At 35.2% G+C, this 22,678-nt stretch overlaps 1 protein-coding gene across 1 annotated transcript in view; it reads right to left on the bottom strand.

The window, feature by feature from the left end:
- Nucleotides 1-22,678, bottom strand: part of UNC13C (unc-13 homolog C) — a gene marked incomplete at its 3' end in the record, with an annotated part of 599,652 nt that overhangs the window by 252,357 nt on the left and 324,617 nt on the right. Inside the window, exons 15-17 of the mRNA XM_081228462.1 lie at nt 19,949-20,017; nt 18,197-18,286; nt 12,507-12,635 (exon numbers count right to left, since the gene is read on the bottom strand). Coding sequence (XP_081084588.1) covers nt 12,507-12,635; nt 18,197-18,286; nt 19,949-20,017 — 288 coding nt within the window. The remainder of the gene's footprint in view (nt 1-12,506; nt 12,636-18,196; nt 18,287-19,948; nt 20,018-22,678) is intronic.

The following is a 22,678-nucleotide window of genomic DNA, read 5'->3' as shown; positions in this document are numbered from 1 at the left end:
AAATTACAGCAAAGACAATTAAAGAAAAAAAGCGTACATGATCAGTTACCGTTATATACATCATCAAGCCATGTTTCTTGAGACCAGACTTATTTTGTAAACAAATTAGTCTTAATTTGGCTATATTTGGTAGAAATTAGGGTAATTTTAAAGAGGAAAAGATTGTTTCAAGAGGGCAGACAGCAGAAGCAAGAAGAACTACAATCCTGCAGCCTGTGGAATAAAAACACATTCACAGAAAGACAGAAAGATAGACAAGATGAAAAGGCAGAGGGATATATACCAGATGAAGGAACAAGATAAAACCCCCAGAAAAACAACTAAATGAAGTGGAGATAGGCAACCTGCCAGAAAAAGAATTCAGAATAATGATAGTGAAGATGACCCAGGACCTCAGAAAAAGAATGGAGGCAAAGATCGAGAAGATGCAAGAAATGTTTAACAAAGACCTAGAAGAATTAAAGGACAAACAAACAGAGATGAACAATACAATAACTGAAATGAAAACTACACTAGAAGAAATCAATAGCAGAATAACTGAGGCAAAGAACGGATAAGTGACCTAGAAGACAGAATGGTGGAATTCTCTGCTTGCTCTGCAGAGAGTAAGGGAAATTGGATTACCAGATTATAACAGTCTATTTTGCCTTTGCTGACCATGTATTAGAGAATATGTATAGACACCAAGTATGGGAGGTGGTTAAAATACATATGTATTATAGAAGTTAGTACAATAGATAGTTTGCTGTATTTTTGTTTTATACTTTCCATTTGACACTGTTCTGAAGATTAGGAGCTTTAAAAGAAAACTGCTACTAAATATAAGGATCTTTTAATGGAGACTGTCTCATCATTACATTATACCCCATTTTATTAATGTCATACCATTTTGCTCATATGAGTTTATTGTTGCTGATGATGTTCCAAAATGATTAATATGATAAAAAGTACTAGGAGGGTATATTCTGCCTCTAAACACACACACACACACACACACACACAAACCCCTTATTTAAAAAGCATGTAAATAAAGTCAAAACAATGAGGACAACAGTACTGATGTCTACTGGGAGGCTTCATATATTGATTTTTTAAAATACATCAGGTTCCTTAAAAAACTACAAATAGAACTACCGTATGACCCAGCAATCCCACTACTGGGCACATACCCTGAGAAAACCATAATTCAAAAAGAGTCATGTACCACAATGTTCATTGCAGCTCTATTTACAATAGCCAGGACATGGAATCAACCTAAGTGTCCATTATCGGATGAATGGATAAAGAAGATGTGGCACATATATACAATGGAATATTACTCAGCCATACAAAGAAATGAAATTGAGCTATTTGTAATGAGGTGGATGGACCTAGAGTCTGTCATACAGAGTGAAGTAAGTCAGAAAGAGAAAAACAAATACCGTATGCTAACACATATATATGGAATTTAAGGGAAAAAATGTCATGAAGAACATAGGGGTAACACAGGAATAAAGACACAGACCTACTAGAGAATGGACTTGAGGATATGGGGAGGGGGAAGGGTAAGCTATGACAAAGTGAGAGAGTGGCATGTACACTAGCAAATGGAAAATAGATAGCTAGTGGGAAGCAGCCGCATAGCACAGGCAGATCAGATCGGTGCTTTGTGACCACCTAGAGGGGTGGGATAGGGAGGGTGGGAGGCAGGGAGAAGCAAGAGGGAAGAAATATGGGAACATATGTATATGTATAACTGATTCACTTTGTTATAAAGCAGAAACTAACACACCATTGTAAAGCAATTATACTCCAATAAAGATGTAAAAAAAAAAATACATCAAACGTTACCATGTAAGGGCCCTTTTAGATGGCCCAGAGTTCCCGATCTCCTCCTTTAGAATTTCACATTTGCCTTTCAACTCAAGGTCTGCATTTAAGTAAAAATCACCGAGTAAATAATGATATCTCAACTTGAATTCTATTTTTACTATATTTCTCTTTTAATTAATTATGTTTCTGCATTATTTTCTAATTTACCAGCTACTTCCAAACATATAACTTTCTGATTTTAAGGATTTAAAAGTCACTCATTCATTCACAAATATATAATAATGAAAGTTTGTTGAGTTCTGTACTAGAGAGGAAAAGTATCACTATGATTATTTTAGAGATAAGAAAATGGTTAACTAGTGATTGCTTTGCTATGTCTAGTTAGTGAGTAGAAGAGCCATAAATTGAAAAAAAATAGTTTTAATTACATATATTATAAATAAAAATCACAACAATTACATTCAGTGTTTTTCGAATACCTATTATATGTGAATGCTATACCACACATGAAGAATTCATTGATGGGCAAAAGTGACATAATTCCTGCTCTGGTGGGGTTTACAGTCTGTACCACCATATTGTCTCTTCTATGATCTTAATTGTTATATTATTTTACTAATGATTCAGTAATATCACTAACATCTACTTAGTTTTTCTCCTAAAAGGGAATTACAGTAAGTCCCCTACATACGAATGAGTTCTGTTCCAAGAGTGTGTTCATTAAATCTAATAAATTTAGCCTAGGTACCCAACTAACACAGTTGGCTATATAGTACTGTACTGTAATAGGTTTATAGTACTTTTCACACAACTAACACATAAAAAACAAAAACAAAAAATAAAGAAAAATATATATATATATTTTTGCGGTACGCGGGCCTCTCACTGTTGTGGCCTCTCCCGTCGTGGAGCACAGGCTCCAGACGTGCAGGCCCAGCGGCCGTGGCTCACGGGCCCAGCCGCTCCACGGCACATGGGATCTTCCTGGACCGGGGCACGAACCCGTGTCCCCTGCATCAGCAGGCAGACTCTCAACCACTGTGCCACCAGGGAAGCCCAAGAAAATATTTTTAATCTTAGAGTACAGTACCTTGAAAAGAACAGTAGTACAGTACAACAGCTGGCACTTCTTAGCATTATCAACTACATCACCACTGCTTTTTTGCTTGCTTCTGGACATCCTGGGCTTGAAATAAAGATACTGTACTACTGTACTCTATTCAGTACTGTAAAGTACACAAAAGCACAACCAGTTGTAGAGGATGCATACATGTGACAATGTACGCCAGACATGTGAACTAACTTAGATGATTGGACATGCTAATGCACATTTGCATCTTTGAAAGTTCACAACTTGAAGGTTCGTATGTAGGGGACTTACTGTATGTTAAGAATTCTATAAATTCTGGGCAGCTGGGAAAGTGCAGCCTAAGCCATGAAAAATAATATAGACTATTAGGCAAAAATATTCCTTAAGCAGATTTCTTACATACTATAGCTCTTTGTGCAATTTAATTTGCAGTTGAAGTTTATTTTCTTTTTCTCTGGGATACTTATCAAAAAGAAAAAAATCTAAAGAAAAAAAATCAGAAGTAGTGACAAATAAAATTTTATTTTATTTAATATTTGCTTAATGTCAAATATCTCTTGAAGAACTTATTAAAATACGGATTCCTGGGATTCTTCTCAGATACCCTATTTTATTAAGTCTGAGGTGGTCAAGTTCCCCAGGTGATTCTTAGGATCAGGGCAGTTTGGGAAATATTCAAGTAGAATCCAGCAAGTATAAGAAAATGTATGTTTCCTTCTTTATGTTTACTGCACTTTTCATGAATTTCAAATAATCTGATTTACTAAATGCCCCATCTGAATCAACAAATGTGTTTTAAAAGTAACAGATTCAAGACCCATTGATTTTCCAGTTAACACAGTGTGCAAGAATAAATTGTAAGTGAGATGACTCGACTCCATGTATAACCTTCAATGAAACACCAATTCCAAACACCTTAATTAAAGACATTAAAAAATTACCAAGAAGCACATCATAGATTGATTTTTTTGCCTGTAATTATTTGTGAATTAAGTATACCTTTAAAGAAAAACATTTCTAAAGTGGGAACACATTAAAACAAAAATCACATAATGCAATATCAATTCTAATAGGGTAGCTTTATGGCTACAATATTATAGTTTCAGGGGTCATCATTCCTATTATTGTGTATGACCACATGAAGCAGGTAGTGTCAATAATAAATCTAACCCAGTTCTATACTTGTTGGATACCAAATTCATATCAATTTAAAGGTTTTATGAAGATTAGGTACTAGATTCCAAATATATCACAAATACAGGATATTTTTCTCCAGAAATTTAGACTTCATGTATTCTTTTTTTTACTGGAGTAGGGAAAACATTGAAATCTCAAATACAGATATTTTGACCGTGCACAATTCATATATCCATCTCTCTTGTATATCTATCCATCCACCCAACCATCCTTCCATCTACTCCTTTTTCATCCATTCCAAAATTCCATCTCCTCCTGACCTACATAAGATCATATACTACGTTTGGTGTTTATCTATTTCTCTGATCTTGTAAAATGTTATTATTGTGATGTGTGTTTACTTTAAATTTACTTAACTAGTATTATGCTATATAACACCTTCTGTTTCTTTTTTTTTTTCCACTCAGCAGCATGTTTTTAATTTCTTTCCATGTTACTAGGTAAACAACTCATTTCTTCTAACTGCTCCATAACATTCTATGGGTAAATCCACCACATTTTATGTATCTATTCTCCTATGAAAGACATATGGATTGCCTCCAACTTCTAAGTATCACAAACAATGCTAAAGTGAATATTCTATTAAATATCTTCTTAGGTATCTTTGTGCAAATATGTCTAATATATAGATCTAATATCAGGATTGCTGGTTCCTAGTTTCCATGCTAACCAAAAGTTCATGAGAGCACCAATGTCTCCATTTCCTCATGAAATGAAGACATTGGCATTATCTAGTTTATTAATTTTTGCCGACCTGCTAGATATAAGATTATAGCTCAGTGATGTTTTGACTATATTACTTTAATTAATAATGAGTTTAAGAAACTTCTCAAAGCTTATAAGCTTCTTGAGTAAGCATTTTTATAAATTGCCTGTTCATTTTTTATGCCTATTGTTTAAATGGAATCTCTATCTTTTTTGGTTGCTATTTTGGAATTCCTTAGTCATTTGTCAGCTTTTGACACTGCAAAGATTTTTTGCAATCTTTCATCCTTCTCGCAGTGTACCTTTATAATAAATTGTCAATTTTAAAATAATTAAATAGATCAATTTTTCTATTTAAAATTTGTGCTTTGGAATTTTAAAAAGTCTTTCCTACCATGCATCAGAAAGGTATTAACCTATACTATCATTATTATTACATTAACACTTGTCTTTTTCATCCTCTTAAGTTCACATTGGATATGGTATTAGGCAAGAAACCATCTCTTCCCACAAACCCCCAACCCCTAGCTCCATATGGTGAGACAATTTTCCTTACACTCTAAATGTCTGTTCCTTTCCCTAGTAATCTATGTGCCACAATTTTTAGTGTAAAGAAATTCTATTGTTCTTGTATTTGTTGAATGAGATTTATTCTTATGTGAACCAATAGCTTTTTGTAGATTCTGTTAGTTTTCCTACATGTATAGTCATATGACTCATAAATTATAACAGTTCTTTTCCTTTCTAATTTATATTCTCATTTCTTCAACTACTATGTTATACAGCAGTATTAATAGGATAATTGTCTCTATTTCTTAAATGAATGTACCTAAAGTTCATCTGTTAATGTTAGCCATAGTTTTTTTTAATGTAAACTTAAATAAAAGAAAATCTGTTCCATTCCTAATTTTTTGAGAGTTTCTTTTTTAATCATAAAGGGGCATCAAATTTCACCATATGCTCATTCTACATATATTGCATAAATATATGATCATCCCCCTTTAGATAACTATTATAGTGATTTATATTGATAAATTTTTTTCCTAATGTCAAATAATCCTTGAATTCCTGGGATAAGATTGTTTGATCTGGTTGTATTTTAAATATGCCATTTGATAATTTATTTAGAACTTTTAAATCAGTGTTCGTTTACAAAATGTGTCTATACTTTTCTTTTCAAATATTGTCATAATCCAATTTTAGAATCAAGATTACACTAGTCTTACTGGCACAACTTACTCTGCATGTTGTTTATTCTTTCAGAATTTATTAAGGTTTCATTTGTGGCTTAATTTTTGACCTCACTTTGTTAGAAAGATTGAAATACACAATGATGGAAACATAACAGTCTAATAATTTTTGAGGCTTTGGATTTTCACGTTCCTGTCTTCTTCACCAATAAATAAGATACCACTCATATTGAACATTTTATAAGAATTTATATATTGCTTATGAAGCTGGCACTTAAGAAGAAATTTTCTACTTATGGACTTTCTTCCACATATTTTATAATAAAATTTAAAGAAAAGTTAAGCTTAAAATGTGTCTGTATTTACTTAGTTCTAGTGTAATGACAATAATCACAGGAGGTAGTGAAAAAGTACCTTCTTTTCAGAATGAACATCATTCCCTAAACTAATGCTACTGATTGCATAAGAAAGTCCATTACAAGGGGAATAAAATCTAAGGAAAGTCAGGGACACTTTCTAGCTAGTTCCTTAAGGATTACTATTTAAATAATATCTCAAGAGTTATAGAATTGAAATTTTTCCACTTGTAAATTTCAAAGTCACATTTTATTTTAAACTTTCCTTTTATTACTGAATTATTTAGAATTGACTAGAGCAAAAACAAAAGAAAAAACAAACAAAAATAGCTATGGCAACTTTTTTGGCTAAAATAACTGAAAAAGTACACATCTACAAATCAAGGAAAACTTTCTGAAACTTGACATGCATATGTTCATGTAAGTTGCCAATTTAAGATATTGTGGGAGGGTGTTTTTTTTTTTTCTAAAAAAGTTTTCAGAAGATATCTTGGTCAAAATTTTTAAACGAATAGCAGTAACATACTGCATACATATAGATATTTTTGCATAGAAGTTCTATTAAGTAAGCAGTTATTCACCAATTTCTGCTACTGTATGTGAGGTACAGAGCTATGTATTATAAGTTCAATAATAAACAAAATAGTTTCTATTCTCATTAAACTCAGTGTTTCCTGTGGGAATCAGACAAGTTGAAGGACATTTTAAGATGTGAAAAAATAGAGGGTGCTTTGACCACATGGTACAATCAAGTTTGTATCATATATAGTAGAAATGGAAAAGCAGAGGAAAGGAAGGCATTCTTATGTTCTTTAAAAGCATTATGATATTCATTGTACTATTATTTGTAAAAGTGAAACACTGGAATTGATATGTAAATTGTGGTGTATTTATGTGATAGGTAGCTGTAAAAAAAAAATCAATAAACTGTACCTAAATGTATCAGAATACATAGTTCACAAAACATAACACCAAGCTTTAAAAATTACAGAATCATTCCTATCAAATAACTAAACGTTTTTTAGTCTGGTACTGGAGTTAGTACATGGAACCATATCACTACACTGCTTGTTTGTACAATTTAGTATATGAGAGAGACATACTCATATACTCAAATGGTTAATAGACATGTATAACAAATGTTCATAAAGATGAACCAGAAAGCTAATATCAAATTAATAATAGAGACTGCCTCAGAGGTAAGAGGCAGGGAAGTTTGTTTTGGGACGGAAACAAAGGGACTCTAAAGGCACTCTAATATGCCAGGCACTAGTGTAGGTTCTGAGGACACCTCAAGGAACAAGCGACAGTTTCTTTAAGATAGAAAAAAAAAAAAAAAGACCAAACATTTCAAACATACTTGAAAATGTATTGGCTTGTCCTCTCCTGGAAGATCATCTATATGAAAAGAAAATCCATAATCTGAAGGTTGCTTTAGAAACAACAGCAGGGGAACCAGTTGGGCAATCCTAACGGTGATTACTATGAAGCTGGAACACATTCATTTTATTAAATTCCACGTAAGGAGATCCTCTATTTGGGGGCGAGTGGGAAAGACTTTTTAATACTCCAAATTTTAAACAGAAAAATTGGTCAATTTGATTATATTAAAAATGAGAATTTCTTATAAATGTACGTTGTGACAAAGATAAAGATGAAGAACTGTGAACATCTTTGCAATGTCAAAAGCTGACAAAGAGCTAAGTAACTTTAGAATAGCAACCAGAAAAAGATATTCTATTTTAAAAAATAAGCACAAGCTATGAATAGGTAATTTATAAAAATGGTTACTCAAAAGCTAATAAGCTTATGAGAGATTCTTAAACTCATTATTAATTAAAAATATAATTAGAACATGGGGCTAGTTTATAGATTGATCCCTCATGTGTCTTTATGCAAGAGATCAATCACCTATGTCCACATTGCCACACCTGAGTTCTTAGTTTTGCTAAACTGGACAAACATGGGCGTGGTGATTCACCCAAAGTAAATGCTGCTCCATGAGTGTGCCACCAGCCTTTTTTAGCTATTTCTTCTAACTGCAACAATTTCAACTTATCTCTCAAGTTTGTTTTTCATTTTTATTCTGAGCACTATTCTTATATGGTTCTTCAAAACCCCTTTGGAGAAAGAAAGAGAGCTTCTACATTTAAATAATCAGAAATATACTGTGCCTAACAACCCTGAAACTCTTGTTTCTTGGTTTCAGGCATTACATTATCTAGAGAGAACTCAGATGAAAACAGAAGTGGCATGAATACTAAAAGTATGTCTTGATGAAGAAACTGAGAGTTGAAGAGGCTGACTACCTCATCCAAGGCGACCAAACTAATAAGCAGTAGAGCCAGAATCTAAACTCAGGGGTTCAAACATCATGTTCTTGACCACAGACTTTGAAGTGGAGTCAGTGAAGTAGAATATAAATAAGTAACAGAGTGCTGTTTTTATAAAATTTCTTTCTTACTAGTTAGTTAATCAACTGTACTCTGTGTCAGGCATAGCGTTGAACACTGGGGATACAAAGATGAAACTCACAGCCTAGTAGGGAAGACAAGCCAGATAAATATTACATTATATTCCTAATAAATGCATCATGGTAAGTGTGCTAGTGGTGACATGTCAGGGTATTATGAGAGCAGAGAGCCGCAACTCTGGCTTTCTGAAGAAACGGTCAGTGAGCTCGAGTTAGCCACGAAGGGGTTTGGGGAGGTGAAGCAAATCCAGGTAGATAAAAACAATGCGGATGAAGGCATCATGGAGTTTAGTGTCCTGAATCACAGAAAGCAAGAGGAAAATTACATTGAAATAAGGAAAGCTAGTCAGAGCTCACATCTTAGAGGACTTTTGAATAATTGCAAAGTTTAGACTTAATCCCATGAATGAATGGGGGTTACAGATAGGACAGTCATATATATTTAAAGTAGATAGTTTGGGTGGCAGGTTGGAAATGGATTTGAAGGTCTATTAGTCAAAATAAGCCAAGTTTGTTGTGGTAACAGATAAATCTCCTAACCTCAATAAGTTACTGCAGTAATGGGTTATTGCTGAAGCTGGCTGGATAGCCGTCCTCCACCTGGTATCCATACCATGTGGAATGTGTGTCCTTCCAGGTTACTACAGCAGAAGAGAGAGAGCTGGAGGAAACTTCAGGATGTTTTTAAGGGTTGGGACTAGATGTAGCTTTCATCAGTTCCTCCCATATCTTGTCCAGGACCCTGCAACACTACCCCATACAACTGCAAGAGGCTTTAGGAAGGACTGAGAGTCTCCTATGATAGAGCACTCCTTTCAGTCTTGTTTATAAAGGGCCAAATAACCTGTAATTTCTTTTTGTATCATTTGAAAAAAGTAATTGTTTATTCATTCATTCAATTTATTCGACAAACACATTTCTGAGCACCTACTATGATCTAGGCACTCTTGCAGGTACCAGGGATACAGCATTGTTCATGTTACTTTCCTCTCCACTCACGATATGTGTAAGGACAGAGTAACAGAGTAAGTGGGGTGGAAGGTGCAATATGGGTAGATCCTGGGTCTTACTGCCATTGAAAGGACTTTGAACATGACTAAAATGAAGGGACTTTAGAATATTATGTGGAAAAGAGTGACATAATCTGACTTACTTTTTAAAAGGATAATTCTTGCTGCTCTGTTAAACATAGGCAGAGGTTGTAGGGTAGAAGCACTGAGCTGTTAGTAAGTTATGTAGTAATCCAAGTGAGCAACAATGGTGACTCAGACCAGGTGGGAGCATGAAGGTGGTGAAAAGTGGTTAGATTCTGGATGTACTGTGAAGATAAGGTGTTTGATTTTGAAGATAAAGTCATCAGAATTTGAGGACAATTCAGATGTATAGTGTGAAGGAAAAAGGTCTTAACTTGAGCTCCTCGGAGAATGGGGTTATAGTCAACTGAGGGGAGATAAGCCTTAATTATTAGAATTTTTCCAAGATGGTTCCAGAAGGGCTCTAGGGAGTATTAGTTTCCTAAATTATTCAGGTCCAATGGGTGCTTTCTTTAGAATTTCAAATGATAACAATGTTTAAGGAAAAGTCTTTTTCTTAGATTTAAAGCTTAGCTCCAAACAATCTCCACATGGAAAAGATTTCATATAAAATCTATAAATCTGTCCACATAAAATGAATACCAGTCAGTTAGAAAATCATGCAAACATTGTTTTTGAAGCCAAATAAGCAAATAGTAAGCTATATTAGATTCATTTTGATGTGACAATTTATTTGCTTTTTATTAGGGGTATGTTTGCTTTATGGGAACTGCACATATTTCTATATAGCTTATATAAATAAAGCTGTTATTTTACTATTATTAGTATTAATATATTAGAAAGACACTAAATAAGGTATGACACTTGACCTTGATGATTTGATTCATCCACTGAGTGTGAATTAGTAGGAGAGGAGGTCATATTTAACTTGGATTTTTTGAAGGCAGAGGATGGGGGAAGAACATTTTAGGCAGATAGAACAGGATAAACACATGAATGTAAAAGAAGATGGCCAGTTCATAGAAAATAATAGAATTTAGGGCTCATGAGAGGGACCAGTTTGAATTTAGAATTGCAAGGAGTAGGAAATTAAAGGTGGTAAAGCCCGGTAAGATTGATTATAAAGTTATGTATGGGTAACTTACATGGTATAATAAAAAGCTTAATTTTTATATTTTGGGTAGAATAAAGACGATGTTGAAAAAGTAGAGGAAGAATTGAAAGAGCTTTGTGGGAGGAAGATAGAGAGTAGAGAATAGACAAAGGGAAGCCATTAGAAAGCCACCCAAGGGGAGATTTGAAGTCAGAGACAATTTAATCCCTAGAAATCCCAGAGAACCAAGTTTCCAAACAATAGCACACGTGGTGGGAATGTTAAGCTAAAGTTAAGAACAATTATGTGGTTTTATGTTGTTTTGCTTATACAATGACAGACTCCAGCTTTAATGTTTCCTCCTTAGGCTAAGGAGTCAGTGACCCCAGAAAGGATGAATACTGTAAGAAACCCAGCCTGAAACCTAGCTTGAAAGACTCCTATGCTCCTTCATCCAACATCGGCTTTCTAGAATCTGCCCCACTCAACTAACCAGGAAGTTCCACAGGTAACTGCACGGTTTTCAATATCTATTTGAGCAACAGCATTCTTCAGAGAAGTGGATAGACAATAGATACATGTTAAAGAGCCATCCCAAGCAATAGTTCTATAGAACTAATAGCGATATATATAAATCATAGTGTGCACTAAAAAACTTCAATGCAACAAAAAGACACATCACATATAAAGAAAGAAGTAATATATGAAATTACACTAGGATTAGTATCTTAGTGGATTAGTATCCAAAATATACTTTAGAATTTTCTACAGATTAATAAGCAAAAGACAGGCAAGCCAAGAGAAAAATCAGCAAGGAATTAATAGGCGATATACAGAAAATAAAACTGAAGTGTTCATTGAGCATATGTGAAAAGATGTTCAAACTCACCAATATTAAAACAGTGTTCATTTCTGAAGGAAGAGGAAGGGAGGAGAATGGAATTTGAAAGAACTACACAGTGAAATGCCAATTTATGTCTAACATTTAATGGCTTTAAATAATAAAGAGCAGAGCAAATATTGCTAAATGTTAACAGCTGGTCATCTATGTGGTAAGTATATGCATGTTTGATTTACTTTCTGTATTTTAGTTTTAGAAATATTTCTTAATAATAAATTTACATATGTGACAATGTTACCATCCTGTTCTCTAAATATGTCCCCATCTATCAGTTTTATGAGAAAAAATGATAAGGGAGGCAGATGAATTAGGGGAAGGACATAGAAGTAGGAGTTGAAATCCAAAGTTCTAGTCCCAAATCTGCCACTTGCCCACTGTGTGACCTTTCAAAATCACTTAGTTCTTTTGAAAGTAACTCCTCACCTGAAAAACTTGAACAACAATATCCACCTTTAATACATGAAGTTATTTTAAGGAGTGAATTATTTCACTCTCATATATAAGAAAGTGATGTTCAAATGTGAAGAAAAGATATGGAAATTCTTAAAACCTGCAGTTAACGTGAAGTTGAATGAACATACTTTCCCACTTACTGTCATTCTAAACTTATGGAAGCAGACATTAGAACAGAAAGTAGACACACATCTTTTCTTACCGGGTCTATTAGCTGGGAATAGAGTTCATTGCAATTGTCAAAAATATACTTGTACGTAGAATCCAGGCAAGCCCTGACACAGTCTTTCACCACCACACTGGCCTTTGGGGGGCTTTGCAGCTCCAGAACCTGGTAGACAAAATATTTTCTTAAATTCAAATATAAAACATTGTATAAACTGTATAAACAAATCAAACAATATTCAATAAACATTTTTAGTTGAACTTTCTGTATTCAGGAGAAATGTGGTCTTGGAAATGTTTTAAATGTGTAAACACCCACCTTAACATCCTAATATAACAACTCAGAGAAAACGAGCATAGTTGTAAATATTCAAATAGAAATACTTAAAGTGACCAATCAATATCACTCATTCATTCCATTCAACCACTCAACAAATATTTATCATCACCTACTATATATCGGACAATGGTGATACTGCAGTGAGCAAAAGAAACAAAAATCCCTTTCCTCACGAAGCTAAATTTTAGTAGAAAATAAACAAAAGAAATCAGTAAAATATATTACATGATGTTGCATGCTGAAAAAAAAAATAAACCAAAGAAGAGGGATAGAAAGTATTTCAGTAGAATAGAATTTAATACAAAGGACTTCAATAGTAGATCAATTCAGAGAAGTAACAGGATGGGACCAGTGGAAAAATTGCAAATAGACTACTCCAAGAACCTTAGCTTTGAGCAAGGTGGGAAGAAAGTAGACTATTTGAGCAGAAGAGGAAAGTGCCCTAGTTTTTTAAAAGGCTCCCTTATGCTGCCTTAAGGCCAGCTATGGACAAAGCAGAAAGACCAGTGATGAGAATAGTTCAATAATTCAGTCATGAGAAGACAGTGCTTGAACTATGGTAGAGCAAGGAGTTGTTAGAAGAAATTCTATTCTGGTTAATTTTGGAAGGAACGGGTAACAGGATTTGCTGACAGATTGGGTGACCAGTGTGAGAGAAAGACACCCCAAGTATATGATCAGGTCACCCAAGATGGCTGTCCTCTTGCTCTCTGTACATCTCCTGCTCCACAAGTGCCTACTTCAGCCACACTCTACTACCTGACTGACCTTCCTACATACTTGCCCCAGGCCCCAGCTAATGATTGGTCTAACTTTAGCCACGATGATAACCTATCAAAGGGGTGGTGAGGGACATGCCCCTCTGCTGGTTTCCCTGGTAACTGAGGGACCAACCTGACATCAATTCCCCTATAACTGGTAACCTCCCCTTCCTCCCAGGAGTGAAGATTGCCTTCATGGCCGGCCAAGAGCCTGGGGCACACAGTGAGGTCTCACTCCAGGACCTTGCTTCAGACACATAAGAGCCCCCATCCATTAAACCATTGATGTCTCTGTTGCTGATTCCGGATTCTTCCTTTGGTCTTGAAGATGGGCAAGTACAGGCCTTGTAGGCCTATGGGGGGTGGCCTAACACCAAGGTTTTAGCCCTAAATAACTGGTACACTGGAAGTGGTCTCAACCTAGATGAGCAAGACTATGCTTGGAAGATCAGGAGCTCAGTTTATGACAGGTTAAGATTGAGAAGCCTGTTATGCATACAAGTAGATTTCAAACAGACATTTGGGTAACTAGTCTGGAGTAGTAGAGATGCCTGAGCTAGTGATATAAATTTGAGAATTATTAGCTTAGAGAAGAATTTAAAGAAATGAGACTAGATGAGTATGGACAGAGAAGATAAGGGGTCCAAAAAAATAAGTCCTGGGTAATTCTAGCCCTATGACATTAGACAAATGAGAAAGAACAAAGCAATGGAGAAGAGAAAAAAGGCAGCCAATGAGACAGGAGAAAAAAGAAGCAAGAGGGGTGTCCTGGAATCTAGGGAAGAAAGGCTTTCCTGGAGGAGGGATTGATAAAATATATTAAGTGATACTGAACACTGTAGGATGAAGACTGATGACTGACCACTAGATTTAGCAGTGATGGTCACTGGTGATTTTGACAAGATCATTTTTGGTGAAGTGATGGGCTAAAAGTCTAATTGGAGTAGGTTCCAAAAATAAGGGTGGATTTAAAGATTTAATATTTTTAAATTTTTAGTTCTCTGCAGATTGATCTATAGATTTAATGCAATCCCAAACAAAATCCCAATAAGAACTAATATAATCTATTAAACAATTCTGAAAAGTAACAAAAAAGGTGGAGGACTAAAACTATCTAATTTTAAGATTTGCTATAAGGCTTCAGTAATCAAGACAGCATAGTAATGGTAAAAGTATAGACATTTGGACAGCATAGAGTGTCCAGAAATAGACCCAAACAAATATGATCAATTGATTTTTTATAATGATGCGAATGAAATTCAATGAATAAGGGATGATCGCTTCAATAAATGGTGTGAAAACTACTGAACATCTATATACAAAAAAAAGATCCTGACCCATACCTCACAACTTATTAAAAAAAAAAAAACCTCTCAAAATGGAACCCAGGATTAAACATAAAAGGTAAAATAAAACTTTTAGAAGAAACAGAGAAAAATCTTTGTGACCCTAGTTTTGTCAGTAGCACTACCTGTAAATAGAAAGACTGATAAAGTAGACTTTATCAAAATTAAAAACTTTTGCTAGGCAAAAGATAATTTTAGAGAATGAAAAGACAAAATTCAGACAGCGAGAAAACATCAGCAAATAAAGTACCTGACAAAAGACTTGTATCCAGAGTAAATAAAGAACTCAATACTCAACAATAAGAATGAAGAGTGGGCAAAATATTTCAACAGACTGTTCACAAAAGAAACTCAGATGGCAAATCAGCTCAAGAAAGCATGATCAACATTGTTAATTAATATAGAAATAAAATTAAGACCATAATAAGATATAACTTCATTCCTATTAGTGAAACTGAGCAGGATCCTGTGGGGCTCCTGGTCACGGAAGTCTTTCTTGCCCCCATTTCTTGTTTGTAGGGAATAGACTCCAGCCTCCATGACCCTCCCTGAGTTCCAAAGGGCAGATTAGAACAGTTGCTAATCAGGGAAGGGAGGGGATGCCAAGACAAGGGAGGAGCAGTCAAGAAACAATAGTGCAGCCTTGGGGCCAGGTCATGGTTCTGCCTCAGGGATACACATAACAATATCTTTAAGTTCTTTATAGAACTAAAACCCCCAACAAATGGAAGATGCCAGCATTCTTCATTCCAGATTAAAGGAACCAGAGAAGCTCTTCAAGAAGGCCACCAGATTAAAGGAACCACAGAAACTCATCAGATTACTTGAGGCCCGATTAAAGGAGTGCAGGCCCTGCACACACCCTAATCTTACCCGCAACCTCACCCTTGAGCTGTTGCTATAAAACTCCTTACCGAATCCCTCCAGGTAGGGACACATAGTTTTCGAGGGCAGGATCCCACTGTGTCCCCCCTTTGTCTGGAAAAGCAATAAAGCTATGCTTTTCTACTTCACCCAAAACTCTGTCTCTGAGATTTGATTTGACACTGGTGCACAGAGGCCGGCTGAGTTTTTGGCATCATTAGAATGACTAATAAAATAAAATAAAATCATGGAAAATGCCAAGAGTTTTACCAGAAGATGTAGAACAACTGCAATTGGCATTTCTTGTAAAGTTTTACATACATTTACCAAATGACCAAGGAATCTCCCTCCTTGTTATTTATCCAATGAAAGTGAAAATTTATGTTTACACAAAACTATATATATATATATCAATATTTTTAACAGTTTTATTTGATATGACCCCAAACTGGAAATAACCCAAATGCCTGCAGATCATATATAACAAAGAATTACTACTCAGCAATAAAAAGGAATGAACTGTAGATACACTCAGGAAGAAGGCTGAATAGCCAATATGTTACACTACATAGATTATTATTTCATTTACACGATGTTCTGGAAAAGGTAAAACCATAGGGGGACAATAACAGTTCAGGAGGTAGGAGAGGTTGACTATAAAGGACTAGCACAAGGGAATACTGGAGGCTAATGGGACTGTTCTATATCTTTATTGTAGCGGTGGTTAATACAACCACACATGTCAAAACTAATAGATCTCTATGACAAAAAGAGTGAATTTTACTGTCTATAATGAGGAGAAAAAGACAATAGAAGGAGAAAACTTGTTCAGAAGACAATTCAAGAAAATAAATTGGAAAGAAAAAGTAAAAAGGACTATTTTGAAGGCTTTTGGTATTAAAGGAAAAGAAGGATAAGGGTAGTAGCTGTAGAAGAAAATGGAGTCAAGCAGTATTTTTAAGACTGGAAATAATAGCATGTTTGGTGATGGGGAATATCCAGTAGAGTGCTGAAGACTGATAATTCAGGTGAGTGAGGAAGATTGATGGACCACTGTTTTAGTAACTCAGGAGGGGAAGAAATTAATTACATCAGTGGAAGATACAGCTTTTTTTTTTTTTTTTTTGAGAACAAACAGCTAAGCAATCATAATAAAAAAAAAAAAGAAGGAACAGAATATGGACACAGATGCAGGTAAGTAAGTATATGGGTGGGTGGCGGGAGCATGTGGTCAGACCTTGAGTAAGCTCTCCAGTAGTTGCTCCTGTTTTTCCAGTGAAATCAGAAGCAAGGTCATCAGCTGGTAGTGAGGGTGGGGGAGGACTTGCAAGTTTGAAATGATTTTGTTTCCTATACACTGCAAGGCTGGTGATTGAGGAAAGGCAGGTATTGAGCACTGTGGTGGCACTCCCCTCCCTCACTCCCATTTTCCTACCCCCCTCAATGTCAATGGCAGGCATCACTTGTCAATGAGAGCCTGGATCAGTTCTATCACCCTCTATGCACTGTTCCAGCAGCTACTGCCAGCAGATCAGAATTGATGTAAATTCTATTTATGCCAGTCACCTAATTCTACCATGACTTCAAAGCAAATGAATTTTAATTGAACTTTAAAGGATGGGTGGTTTATACAGTATGGTTTTGTTTTCTTTCTCTCTTATAAAACACCAATTTTACTGTTTCAGTGAAGATAATCATGGGCAACTGAAAAGAAGAAAAATAATTATTTCTAATTTTTTCTGTACAGGAATTTCCTGAATAAAAAATCATAAACTCTCTTTCAAAGTGCAGAATTGTTTAGCCCATAGCCTGACAAGTAGTTTTAGGAAAGGCTTTACATGAATTGTCCGGCTAGCCAAATTATAATTGCAGACAACTTGCTATTAAAGCAGAGAAGATATACCTAAAAAGAAATATTTGTGTAGGTTGGTAGATAGCAATTAATTATACCAATGGATTAAACAATCACACATATTCCTATATAGACATTCCCAGGGCAGGAAATGGAAGTTGCTACAATTAGGGTAAACTTAGAAGAGGCTACTCTCTTGCAATGAAAAAGTCAGCAAGACATCTCAGTTAAAATTGAAATGCAAAGTGAACTCCATTTCCATTTAATGTTCTTAGGGTTTTTTTTTTTTTTTCCGGTAAGTGTCACATCCACTCACTAGAGAGCTTTGTTTAAGATGAATTTAACTTAAAACTAAATTTGAGCCAAATGTATCAGAATATCTTAAGTGTCTAGGATAATCTTTTTCAACACACATTATGTTGGAAGATTCATTTAGCTCAGGCAAAGGCACCACATCTTAATCAATGGGGATGAACAGTACTGACCAAGAGAAGGGTAAAACCAGACTCTACCAGGGAGTAAATGTATGTCACACGAAGACAGTGACAAAAATAAAAGATGTACCTTCATCCTAAAAAAGGTGATACTTGTTAGCAGGTCAACAGTTGATTTCAGGTCTTGCAATCTTTCAGCATTGCTGGCGGGAAAGTTTTCCTGGTTAATTAGGAAACAGAAAATGGGTAAATTATCAGCATTAAGCCTCCAGTGGCAAATAAACTACAACTAACTTTCTGTGAAAGAAAATGGTAAGTAAACTGTGTAAAATTTAAAAAGTATCACCACAGTATTCTCACAATATTTTTACTGTAAAATATCACAGAAAATAAACAAGTTGGTAGTATTCTTGTCTTAGTCTTGGAAAGCCATATTCTTCTATTTATTCCCACAATGTAACAAAAATGTACAAAATAATATCATTAATGCAATGTTATGAGGTTATTCATCCTTGTTTCACAAAATAGGTTTCATGCTGAAAGAGGGAGGGTGAGCATATATTCGAAAATATTTTTTATAATTTTCTCAAGATGGGTTATTTTTTCCAAAATCCTTTTGGGAAATTTTACATGTCCTATATTTACTTTTAGTCACAAAGAAGGTAAAAGTAAAAAAAAAGAAAAGAAGACTGCACTGTATAGTCTCTCCCTGAAGTACTGCAGATTTAAACAAAAAGTTTTTGTTAGTGAAGTTTGGTGAGAAATGTGAGATAAAAATGCAGATGTTCAGAATTTTGAAGGAAAGGAAAGGAAAGGAATTATGAAAATATTAAGGAAACAATTTCAGCATTGAGAAATTTCTCATATTAACGTGCTTTCAGATAGGCTTTTTAAAGAGCCATTAGGAAAACCACAGGTAACTTTTAGGTATTCATGAACTCAAGCAGAGTTGGAGAGTCAAAGTGATGGTGAATGAGGTGGCCTCAAGGTCCTTCTTGCCCCCAAATATCATTTTCATTGCCTGTCACAGCAGTTCCCTTCTCATAGTGTTGGCCCCACTTCTGACATGAAAGGTAAGTTTGACAAAATTTGGTATTATAATTTCCGGAAATGTGCAGTTAAGCGATCCATCAATAAGAGACTAAAAATTGAATGTAAGAAAGATACATATGTACAGATATGGAAAGATATTTATTATAGAATAAATTGTTAAATAATGCAATAATTATTACTATAGATTTTTTGGTAAATAAAATTTGTAACTAAATTTTTTGGTAACTGTATTTTCTAAATAAAATTATATCTGTGTGTTTACAAACACAGACACACACATGAATATATTTGTGTATGTGTGAGTTTGTGTGTGTTTCACCTGCAGGTGAAGTATAGAATTGTTGACAATGAACTCTGTACAGCTTCAAAAAACGCACACTGTATTGATCTAGGAGTGAATTAAGCAGTGAATCCCAGAAGGAATATCAAAAGCTGAGGAAATATCAGCTGGATATCTTAGTAAGAAGGGGTGAGCTTTTAAAGATGAGGATTGGGCCACATGTCTACTTCATGAATTAGCTGAGGGCCACTCAATCTGATGGTTATTAAAAGACATAAAATTAAAGCTGTACATGTGTGCATGTGCGTGCACACACACACACACACAGTACTGTGTGTGTACTGCAGGTTGATGTGGAGCAAGGTACCTAAACAAGGGATGTCTACTTGATTACTTAGGGGACCCGTCTAGTGTGACAGGACCCAAGATTCCAAGATCATTATCTTTACTTTTCCATTACATAGTGGATAACTTTTTTTTACAATATGACAAGAAATCATCCGAGCCAAACACCATATTTTACCTTTAGGCAAATAATTTTGTACATACCCTATACTTTGACAGGTCAATCCTTAAAGAGTTATGCAACTGGTCCAGTAGTTTTATGAATTTTTCCCTCTGTGCAAAGCAAACACAAAATAGGAGAATGGAAATCAATGATAATTCACAACAAAATCTGTCTGAGTTAATGTCCCCATTTGATAGAAAGGAAGGTTCAAAGATGTCAGTGATTTCTCCAAGATCATAGAGCTGGTATGTGACATAGCAGTGATTTAAACTCAGGTCTCTGACACCAAATCCACACTCTTTCCTGTAAGTCACACTGCCTCTCTGTGATGAATGAGACAGTATCCAAAGAGCTGAGTCATGAAGAAAGAGTCCAGACAACTGAATTGCCACTGTACTCCTTCACAGTAGTATGAGTCAACAAGAGAATATAACCCACCCCTCTTCCCACCTCCACACACCACACCACCTCCCCAAAATTAAACTACAGTTATTTTAAACTTCTCCCACCTATGGAAGGGGGACTAGCTGCTCTTTGTGTCAAAAACAATTTCAAATGTATTTTCCTTTTGGTAACAGACTTCATAATTTGAAAGGATTGACTGCCTTTAAAGTATGTCTATGATTTAGGGCTAAAAAATTATAAAATATCAGGTCAATAAAAATTACCGATGCCTCCCTCTGATGCTGTATCTGGGTTGGACTGACTTCTTCATAGAAGGATTTGAAGATGATAACGGACAAGAATTAAAACGTTTTGCTAATAAGCAAAAGAATATAGTTGTGTGGATTAAATAAGTTAATTAGATAAGGTAAAAAACCATCAAAGTCGCACATGAAAACTTTACAATAGACAAAGCACCATTCTGAGTCTCTGATTCCTAAATAAAAATGAAAAAAAAAAATAGGGGGATGGTAGTAAATGACAGTAAAGGTTCCTCCCTAGACAAATATTCTGTAAACACCAAATTACACTTTGGAATATATTAGTAAAAGTAGAAATTTTTCCTAGAAGTTTCACATACAAGTTGGATTTATGGGGTATATAACTCTTATCCCTTTAAGTCACTGATCTTGATGAAGTGAGTTGAATATTAACAGGAGTTGATAAATTGTTCCTAAGTTGAAACTTCAATTTTCTGAATAAACTGCCTTTTATCAGGTTTATATATCAGTGAACAAAGTTTGAGTATTGCCTCTGTGTTAATAACCCTTGTGGAGGCAATGAAAGAGCCTAAGAAATGACCCTTGCCTTCCAGAAGCTTGCTATCTTGTTAGGCAAATAAGACTCTCCAGTAAAGCTGCCGGAAAATACAATGAATGTCTTAGAGTTTTCTTTCTTATTCTCTATCATACCTTCCTAGGGGAGGAGGTGGCCTATGTTGCCCTTTATTAACCCCCATCCTCCATCAATGTGGGTCAGTGGATCTCAATCAAAATAGAAAAATAAGAGAGTTGCTACAATCATCGATTTAGGCCATAGTAGTTAATCATTCAACGACTGTAAAAATCAATGTGTTTGTGTCAGTCTCTGGATGCTTTATATGACATCTGTGATTGGTATGAATCATTAAGACAGCTGACATGACCCTAGTCAACCACGCTATGACCCAAATCACTGGCCCTGTTGTGTATACTGGGACCAACTGTTCTGGTTGTCTGCCCAATATCCCTTCTTCTCTTCCTAATAGAACCTCAAGAGTCAAATATGTCCTTTATGAAAAACCTACCCTCCCAGGCCTCTTTTACTCTAGCAATGGCCATGTAGCATGATTTTGGCCAATGAGATGTATACAGTTTATTAAAGGGGATGGAACCAGCCAGCATACTACCGATGAATTATTATTTAGAAAGATTCTAAAAGAATGCTCTGCAGAGTTGTTGTATTAGTATTTGCTATATAATTCTTTGTTAGGCCTTTTATTCCATTTGCCCTTTGTGTCTCTCTCCTTTTTCTCACCTTAAACTCAGATGAGATACTAGAAGGTCAAATAGTCATCCCGGGGCTATAAGATGAAAAGCTAAACAAATGGTAAGAATGATGAGGCAGGAAGCTAGGAGCCTCCACACCTCATCCTAACTCTGTTTGCCCACCCTTTCAAAAAATTACAATCCTGAGCAGCTGTACTAGCCCTGAATTCCTTATTACCTTTGGACTTAGGTTACATGGGAAAGAATATTGAGTTAGGTTTGTTGAATTTATTTCATGCAGCTGAACAGAATTCTGACTGATACAGATCACACATTTAGTCTTCCAACCTAGATCTTCAGTGCCCAGCTGGAAAATTTGCATTCCAGAAAAATAGAAAACTGTGGAGAAAACTGCCAGGCATGTTGTCGCTAAATCCCAAACAATATCAGATGACGTGAAATTAAAAGTGTGCTCCTGATAGAATTTTCACAGACATTTTTTAAACAGAAGGACAGCCTGAAATTTTATTTCATTTACCATATTTCTATTTAACTTGAGTGAGATTGCCTTTGTGAGAGCAGAGGAGGCCTATCACCTACATGGTGTGATTTGAGGAATAAGAAAAGACTGCGATTAAAAAATGTTTCTCGAGGGGCATGCCACAATATCTGAAACTGTCAAGTTATTCAGTTCTTTGCATTTGGTAAGGACTACATATGTCTGCTATTAGGGGCTAAATCTATAATATTAACATTAAGCATTATCTGTTATCAAGTATTTAGGTTTAATTAGTTGACAAGAATAACTCTAGACCAGGGGTCAGCAAACTGTCTGTAAAGAGCCAGATCGTAAATATTTTC

This window comes from Mesoplodon bidens, assembly GCF_964165515.1.
Source record: "Mesoplodon bidens genome assembly, chromosome: 3".
Classification (NCBI taxonomy): domain Eukaryota; kingdom Metazoa; phylum Chordata; class Mammalia; order Artiodactyla; family Ziphiidae; genus Mesoplodon; species Mesoplodon bidens.
Note: the sequence above shows the minus strand (reverse complement) of the source record. Positions and strands in the feature narration are given on the sequence as shown.